Source organism: Monopterus albus, unplaced genomic scaffold (genome assembly GCF_001952655.1).
Source record: "Monopterus albus unplaced genomic scaffold, M_albus_1.0 scaffold98.1, whole genome shotgun sequence".
Taxonomy (NCBI): domain Eukaryota; kingdom Metazoa; phylum Chordata; class Actinopteri; order Synbranchiformes; family Synbranchidae; genus Monopterus; species Monopterus albus.
This window is the reverse complement of record NW_018127978.1, coordinates 2,943,557-2,952,876: the sequence shown is the minus strand read 5'-3', so window position 1 is coordinate 2,952,876 and position 9,320 is coordinate 2,943,557. Positions and strand designations below refer to the sequence as shown.

The following is a 9,320-nucleotide window of genomic DNA, read 5'->3' as shown; positions in this document are numbered from 1 at the left end:
TCAAAATACTCCTTCCATCTTCTCTGCACACTCTCCTCACTTGTTAGCACCTTTCCATCTCTGTCTTTAATCGCCCTTATCTGTTGCACATCCTTCCCATCTCTATCTCTCTGTCTCGCTAATCTGTACAAGTCCTTCTCACCTTCCCTCATGTCTATCCTGGCATACAACTCATCATATGCTTTCTGTTTGGCCATTGCCACCTCCCTCTTCACTCTACGCTGCACTTCCTTGTAATCCTGTCTACTGTCTTCAGTCCATTCTACGTCCCACTTCTTTTTAGCTAGCCTCTTCCTCTGGATGCTGTCCTGTACTTCCTCGTTTCACCACCATGTTTCCTTATCTTCTTTCCTCTTCCAGATGACACACCTAGCACCTTCCTACCTGTCTCCCTGATCACTTTTGTTGTAGTTTCCCGCTCACCTTCCTGACCACCCAAAGCCTGTCTCAACTTCTGTCTGAATTCATCACAACATTCTTTCTTTTGCAACTTCCACCACTTGGTCTTCTTTTCTGTCTTTCCTCTCCTCTTCTTCCTGACCACCAGAGTCATCCTACACACCACTATCCGATGCTGTCTGGCTACACTTTCTCCTACCACCATATTGCAGTCACTAATCTCTCTCAGATTGCCTTGTATGTAGAATGTAGTCTACCTGCGTACTCCTACCTCCACTCTTATATGTAACTCTATGTTCCTCTGCCCGTTGAAGTCTGCCCCAATCACCACTCTCTCCCCTCTGGGAATACTCTCCATCACCTCATCTAACTCACTCCAGAATCTCTCCTTCTCTTCTAACTCACACCCTACTTGTGGAGCATAACCACTGACTACATTCAACATTACCCCTTCAATTTCCAACTTCAAACTGATCACCCTGTCTGACACTCTTTTCACCTTTAAAACATTCCTCACAAGCTCCTCCTTCAGGATCACTCCTACCCCATTTCTCTTCCTGTCCACACCATAATAAAACTGTTTGTATCCCTCTCCAATGGTACGCACTTTGCTACCCTTCCACCTGGTCTCCTACACACACAGTATATCTACCTTCCTTCTCTCCATCATGTCCACCAGCTCTCTACCTTTCCCTGTCATTGTGCACATGTTAAGAGTCCCTATTCTCAGACCTATACTCCTGGCTTTCCTCTTCTCTCTTTGTCTACGAACCCTTCTGCCTCCTCTCCTAGTATAATAAATAGTAATCCTGTGCACAACTCTATGTCCATGCATGGAACAGGGTGCCAAGCTGGAGCAGGACAATAAATACACAAAGTAAAAGGAATTCCAGTGCACACAAGAGATGTCTAGATCAACTTCAGACATCATGGTAGGATGCACAATCTCAGTGCTAGTGTTTACCATGGCAATGGAGCTTTTTATTAGGGCATCTAAATGGGTCAGAGGAGGAATGAGGCTTCCATCAGAGCAACATTTAACACACAGCAACATTTAGGAGTGTACATGGATGACATGACAACTATCGCCACCACAGCACCATGTACCAAAAGGCTATTGGACAAGCTGAGTGCTAACTTAAAGTAGACTAGAAATCAAGGAGCATTTCATTATTCATCTTAACACTCACTTTGGGGTGCAACCTAGCCACATCATCAGTTATGTAACCTGGGGCCATCAAGTGTTTCAGGTTTTTCAACATCATACAACCTCGCCCAGGTGACCCAGCCTGGGATGATCAGTCTCTGACTTGTCCAGTCCACGGGTTTCCCCTTTTGATCCACAGCCATCTTGATGCTTTCTCACCAGCATCAGTGATGTTCCTGATGTCTCTCTTCTTTTGCAGACCCCTGACCCCTGAGGGCTCTCTCTGAAAGGTGTGCTTTCAGATAAAAGGTTTTGTATAAATGATGATCTGATTCCAACAGTGTTAGGGAAGCTTGGTCTGCCTGTACCCGATCCTGTCCCCACTTCTGTAGGCCTCTTCTTTGCCATGGTGAAACTGCTTGAGTTTTAAAGTGAACCAGGGCTTGTTGTTGTATGTGCAGAAGGTCTCGGTGGGCACACACATATCCTCACAAAAGCTGATGTATGATGTCACATCCAATTCATCCAGGTCTGTAGACACAACCTCAAATACACTCCAGTCTGTACAGTCAAAGCAGCTGTAGCTCTGACTTTACCTTCTCGGTCCACCTCTTCAGTTTTGATCACAGGCTTCACAGCTTTAAGTTTCTGCCTATAGGTTGGGATGAGATGGACCATGCAATGATCAGAAAGTTTGTGTGGTCCAATGTGTTTTTGTCCCCGGTGGGACAACTGTCTTGCTGTCTGTATTTGGGCAATTCATGGGTTAGATTTGCTTTATTAAAATTCCCTTGAACAATATTTGGAGAGTCGGGATGTTTCAGTTTCATGCTAGTTACCTGTTTGACCAGGTGCTGTAGTGTGTTAGTGTGGATCTGCGGTGTTATATACACTCTGACCAGAATGAATGATGAAAATTCTCTGGGAGGTTTGCAGCTAATGAAAAGAGTCTCTAAGTCCATTTTGCAAGTTCTTTCTAACACTGTGACATCTGTGTGATCTGCTCTGTGTACCTGGAACCCCTGTATTTGTATTGTGCCGTCTGAGATGGAGTTGCTGCGCCAGCATGAGAGGTCAGAGTTAGTCCGATTGACAAGGAGGAGTTGGCAAGCCAGTAAAGATTTGCTAGATGGATAGATGGGAATGGCGTCTGGTTTCCTCTCTGACATAACTTAACCAGGACCCCACTCTCTTCCCTTGCCAATGCTTTCTCCAAGTCCCATAGAGGACTGCTGCCTCTCCAACTAGAATGTCCAGACAGCTTTTTGCATTAGAAAAAGTCTGAGAAAAGATGTTTGGAGAGAGTTGTTTGATGTTTTGTAGGTCTTCTCTGGTGAAGGTAATCCAGGATAGGTTGCAGAAGACTGAGAAAACAAGGAAAAACAACAAACACATGAGGGAGCACACTTCCAAGGGAACCATATGCAGTGCCATGATCAAACATGGATGTAGTGGTGCAGAGTGCAGGACCAACAGTCTCAGCAGAGAGGAGGTAGAACCCACAGGAGACAGTGTGCAGGCTCAGGCAGCTCTTAAACATAGGGGTACTGTGGCAGGTACAGCAGAGATGTGGTGGTTTTGGTTTAAGCATATAACAACCTTCTTAGAGCAAAGTAACAGCAGCTGATAGATGGAAGATGGTTATTGAGGAGATTAGGAGGCAGGAAGAGGCTCAGCGGGGACAGTAGTAAGATGTAGAAAGGAAGCAGCTTAGTTGGAGGGAAATGTGGGACATGGAGGCAGGAAGGATTAGATTCATTCTAGGCAGAGCTTATGATGTGCTTTCATCTCCTCAAAAGCTGAACAGATTGTTAGATGAGGACCCAAAATGTCCCTTGTGTTCAGGTGTAGCTTCACTTTGGCACATCTTCTCTGGGTATAAAACAAGCCTGGCTCAGTGATAATACACCTGGAGACATGAGCAAGTGTTTAGCAGCAGCTATTTAAAGTAGGCACTTAAAAGTACACTCAAAGGAGAAGGAGAAGTAACAAGTGGATTTTGTGTGTGGTCATTGAAAATGTGTTCTTATATATGTTCTTCACTTTTTTGTCAACCCATATTTCCTCATCTACTCTGCCATCCACTTTGCAGGAAAGATCATGCGGCGGGTGCTCCGCAAAATCGCCTGTGGTGAACGAGACCTGGGTGATATCTCCACACTAGCTGACTGCTCAGTCATTGAGGAGCTCTTCCAAAACAGATGCTGCACTGCCATTTGATGGCCTCCAAGATCCTCGGAGGGAGGCTCTGACTTCAGCCACATGCCAGTACCTATATAAACCCAACCAGGGTAGAAGGATGAGGAGAAATTTCAAGAAATTGGTCTTGTCCAGTAAAAGAAACCTTGAGCTCCTGATGAGGATGATTGGTGGGCAGCAGAGCCTGTATTTAAAATCCCACAGTTTTTTTTTGTTTTGTTATTTTTTACATGTAATTAAAATCAGCAGTTGGTAAGACACACAATATCTGTCTGGTTACCAGTAAATGATTCCCAGTTCTGTAACAGTAATAATAACTGATTTTTAACAAAAAACAATGTCTAGAAATTAATGAGTAAAGCAGTCTGCAAGCTTAATGTGTTCCAGAAGAGACAGTTGCTGCTCTTAAAAACAAATGGCAGTGGTGTGTTTGAGATCAAGAAGCCAGAGGTTGTTTGGAGGTAGCGTTGTCCTGCCGTGGAACTGTGTGGAAGAGGTAGAGCTGGGTAAGACTTAATTTAGTTGAAACCCAGTATTTTAGCCAATAATACACAGCAATATTTGCTATTTAACCACTTAATAAATTTATTGATTTGCTGCAACACAAAAAATAGATTTTCTGTAATTAAAGGATGAATTTCTGTGGGGAATAATGTTCATGTAACACGCCAGCTGTAGTCATAACAATTTGTCCTCTCCCCTCACTTGATGCCATAGTACTGTTATGTACACTGATGATTAGCAAAATCAGAGAATGCTCAACATTTCTCCTAGTTATAATTTTTCTAACTGTGTAGATTTATTTTTTTTCACTTTAGTTTGATAACATTTTGATGTGGGCTTTGCTGGTTATTTGTGTATGTGTGTGCATCCTTCTATGCTCTTTTTCTTCTCTTTTTTTTTCTTTTTTAGTTGTAGAAAAATGATCAGGTGCTTCTGTCAGTCTGGTTGAAACTGGGAAAGTGTGTTCAGCCTCATGTAGCTCAGGCACAACGATCAGCAGCCAGCACCACTCAAAAAAGCTCCAAACCAGCATCAGGTCATATGTTAAAAAAAAAACTGGGTTTCCGCTTTCGGAACCTAATGAGCGGTACACCCTGTGCTTCCCTTAACTGTCACCCAGTATAACCTCATGGGTTGATGTAGACTGTTCTGCTTAGCTTTTCCACTGTTTTTTCCTCCTCTCATGGTCCCTGTTTAGATTAGGTCAGTGTTGCGCTTCTCACACACTCACACACACAGAGCAGAATGTGATTCAAGGATCACATTGCTCCTTAAGCCGGCCCCACAGTACAGGATAATTAGCCCGATTTTGGGCCCGAGTTGCCCTTTCCAGCAATCATGGGGACATTCCCCATCGTGAAGCCACTCAGAACCAATTCTCGGTCAAAGTGATCCTGTAGCGTTAGGTATTGTTATACATCTGACAGGATCGGAGGGCCCCTGATCTTGAAGCATAAGTATCAAGAATGTTTGGTATTTTTGACTTGGAATCCTGTAATGTGAGGGCAACAACAATTGAATCCTGACCAGACACCTGCAACATCCAGTGACAGAGAGCTGGCCGGGAAGCGTCCGTCACAACCACTTATAACATTGGCTTGGACTAGCCTCCTCGTTTCTTTATTTCCCACTCACCTCCAGCTTGTGCAAAATGTGTAAGCTGAGTTGATTTTTTCCTTCTCAGCCAAGACCCCCCACCCCCCCACCCCAAATTAAACTGTTTTTTCTCTGCGCAAAACATAGCACACACGAGTGCTACTGCTTGACGGCAAATGTCCACCTCCATGTCACGTTTGATCACAAAGGTTTCTGTGAGATCCCTGGTCCCCAGAATCGGCGTCTCTGAAATCGTTTATTAAAAATTGGCAAGTGTGTGGCCCTGCCTCTTGACAGAATCGTCTTGTGTGTTTGCTCAGATGTTGCTAAGATTAAAATGTGAAAAAATCAGTTAAAGCTGTGTGTCTCTCACATTTTTAAAATTGGCTAAGATTATAAAATCCTCTAGTGTCGGCCCAGCCAGTAACACAGACTGTATGAGCAGTTTATCAAACAGCAGAACACAGAAATGTGATGTCTTCAGTGCTTTTGCCACTCACTGAACTCCCTGTTTTACCTCTAAACCAACAAGTTAAGTCCTTTGTCATTTTACCTCTAACCCAGTGAATGTGTTTACACGCCATGATTATAATGCTAATAGCTAATAGTTGAGGTGTGAAGACACTGACATTTAACCAGTTGTGGGCGACAGCTCTGCACTCCCCCATCCTCAGCCCCCCATTACTGGAACTTGATTTTAGTGCTACCTCCTCACTTCCAAAGTGAGGACAAGTGGAGGGCAGTGGAAACAAATGCTAAACCCGAGATGAGCATTAACATGGCTCAACATGTTTGGTAGGCTCCTATGATGGAAAAACCCTTAAGCTGTGCCGTGCTTTTCCCAGTCTTCTCAACTTCATAAATAGTATAGTGTGTCTAGGCTCCACATTATATTATTATATCAAACTTTACTGTGTAGCCAAGGTGCCAGAGTCAAGCCCAAAGAGCTGTTATTATGTACAAGCGTGATTTGAATTTAGTAAAACAATCAACAGTTTTTGGGGATGAGTTTTTTTTATTTTCAAGCAAACACATTCTGTGCTGATAGACGTAACTAAGCTAAAACCAACTAAACATCTGAACCAGGAATTAATTTGGTTTTTGGAGAGTTTCTAATCTTGGTCTCCTTTGCAGATGTCTGCAAGTGTAATTTGAGGGACACAAACTACAAACAGCAACTCATTGAGAGTTCATCATCATTTTATCTTGTTTTAAATTGTCTGTCACCTTGTGCCAACCTAAGTAACAGCAGAGCTGGATGTATCAAATTAATAACTGTATCTTATATAAAAAAGAGAAGAAAGAAGTGCTTTTTTATTCCTAAGCATTTTTATCTGTATAGTAATTGGGGTGAAGGAAAAGGTTTTGCTTTTTTCTCTCTGTTCATCTTCATTTTGTGTTGTTTTGATTTCCCTGTTTGTATCAAAGTGTATGCAATGACAGTAAATGGACATCACTACTGCCTCTCATCCTGTCACTGTCTGTTTTGAGTGTTTCATATTTTTTCCAGTCATATTGCAACCAAAATCACATCTCTAAACCACCTACTGGTTTCTGACAATAGATACTGTGTGTTTTTACTGTAAGAAGTTGGCTACTTGGTTTGACAGAAAATGTACTAACCTTTATTTATCCATAGTGTTATGTTGTGTGTGTAATGTATAGTACAGTGACATTCATTACAGTTGCAGTCAAAATTATTCAGCCCCCATTGCAAATTAGTTGTGATGGCAAAATGTACAAATTTGCAATGAACAAATCAAACAAAAACACAACCTCAACACAATTAATTTAATAAGTGGTTTCTCCAAATTCAACACACAATGCTATGTTTAATGACTTCTGCAGTCTCAAAATTATTCAAACCCCTGAACATAATCCCTCATAAGAGCACACATTTGCAAATCAGGTGTTTTTCTCAAGCACACTGGATGCAACTAATCAAGGGCTTCATTAATTGTAGCAGGTGTGATTGAGATAGAGCACATCAAATACCTGAACTATCTCAGGGTTTGTTGAGTGTCAAAAGAATTGTCAAAAAAAAGCTCAGAAATGATCACTGCCTTTCACAAACAAGGAAAATGATACAAAAAGATAGGTAGGTAGGTACTTTATTGATTCCTCAGTGGGGAAATTTTAGTGTTTCAGCAGCAATGGAGAACAAACAACATAACACCATGAGAAACAAACACCACACATATCTTGATAAACAAATTTCAGTACCTCAAGCAGCAATAGAGAACAGATAGCATAACACCACGAGAACAAGCATTGCACACACATCCTGATAAATAAATTCCAAGTGCTCAAAAATAGACAGAATCAAGTATTTGAATAATCAAGAACAGAATTTACATATGAGCATATTAACCATGCATTTTACCCCAGGATTTGAGCATTGCACCTCAGTTGACTATTACATAGTCCCACATACTTTCACCTAGCTTATCCCTGCAGTGATGGACTGTACAGTCTGATTGCTGTGTGGAGGAATGACCTATGATAACGCTTCTTCTTACACTGGGGATGTAACAGTCTTGTGTTAAAGGAACTGTTCAGAGCCTCTACTGTGTGGTGCAGGGGATGGGAGGGGTCGTGCATGATGGATGTTAGTTTTACCAGCATCCTTTTGTCCGCCACCTCCTCAATGGTCTCCAGAGGGCAGCCCAGGACAGATCCAGCTCTCTTGACCAGCTTGTTTAGTCTCTTTCTGATTATCAACATTTATCAACATATGAAATTCTAGGATCAATATTGTAATCTGCATTAGCAAATATATTTACAGGATTCTTTTAATATCATATGCATTATAATAGTATCATATGCCTTATAATCTACTTTTGTGTTAACCATTTCATTTGTCTTAGAGAGTGTAAGGCTGCAAGCAATCTACAGGAAATCACAACAGGAACCAGGGCTTAGCAATGCTCATAGTGACAGGTGTAGACGGCTGCCTGGTGACAAGATCATCATATGAGGAGTCAGATCAGATCGAGGTCAAGAAACCAACCAAGGAACGAGGATGAAGGACAACCAGGCTGACGTCAGATTATTTGCATGACTCTCATCATAAATTCTCTGTGCAGAGGAAACTCGTGGTTCCGCCTTCCTGCAGCAGCTTGCACTGACTTCTCTGTGATAGGGCTTCAGAAAGAGACGGAATCCAGAGCTCTGTATTGCTTTTCCAGAATATTTTGCCTTAAATATTGATTGTAATAAATATCTCAAAAGACAGATTTGTCTTTGAGCATTCTTCATAAAAGAACATGCAAGGACTGGTTTTGTCCTAACAATAGATAGATTAGACAGATTGATTCCCCAAGAGCTGTGGAGATTACGAAGAGCCTGGCAGAAATGATTGTGAAGGACCTGCAACCTGTTTCTCTGGTGGAGGATGATGGCTTTAGGAATTTCGTGAGAACACTTGACCCACGATACAAAATTCCAAGTAGAAAAACTATGATGCAAGGGAAACTACCAGTTCTTTATGACGACTGCTGCACTAAGGTCAGAAAGGCACTGCATGGTGTAGAAAATGTGCTTACAACTGACATGTGGACATCAAGAGCCACAGAGGCATATTTAACTGTCTCATGCCACATCATAGATGAAACATGGCAAATGCCGGGATGCGTGCTAGAAACATGCTCTGTTTCTGGAGGACACACTGCAGACAGTATTTGTTCAATTTTAACCAGAATTGCAGAGGAATGGGGCATAACAACCAAGATTCTGGCAGTAATAACAGATAATGGTGCCAACATGGTTGCTGCCATAGAGACCGGTTTTCATCAAACTCGATTTGACAGTTCTAGGTGAAAGGTTAACCAATCAGAAGCGTTGAATCTAAAAAATAAAAGACAAAGGGGTAATGATGCAGTATGTACCATTACAAAGAGTTAGACCAGAGTTGAGCTGATATTTAGCTTCAAAATGAGAAGACAGCAGATGTCCTTGGTGTGAAACAGCTATTTTT

At 42.1% G+C, this 9,320-nt stretch overlaps 2 protein-coding genes across 5 annotated transcripts in view; both read left to right on the top strand.

The window, feature by feature from the left end:
- The window catches only part of acss2 (acyl-CoA synthetase short chain family member 2), a 70,655-nt gene extending 63,837 nt beyond the window's left edge, over positions 1-6,818 (top strand). For 3 of the 4 annotated variants that reach the window (XM_020609111.1, XM_020609112.1, XM_020609110.1), the window contains one exon: positions 3,639-6,818. In XM_020609111.1, the coding sequence (XP_020464767.1) occupies positions 3,639-3,766 (128 nt within the window). In that variant the 3' untranslated portion in view covers positions 3,767-6,818. Of the gene's footprint in view, positions 1-1,805; positions 2,029-3,638 lie in introns of those variants that run through there. The other variant, XM_020609113.1, reaches the window with a different exon arrangement.
- A 1,839-nt stretch (positions 6,819-8,657) lies between these two features.
- Positions 8,658-9,320, top strand: part of LOC109965242 (zinc finger BED domain-containing protein 1-like) — a 2,613-nt gene continuing 1,950 nt past the window's right edge. The window contains exon 1 of the mRNA XM_020609092.1: positions 8,658-9,106. Coding sequence (XP_020464748.1) covers positions 8,699-9,106 — 408 coding nt within the window. The 5' untranslated portion in view covers positions 8,658-8,698. The remainder of the gene's footprint in view (positions 9,107-9,320) is intronic.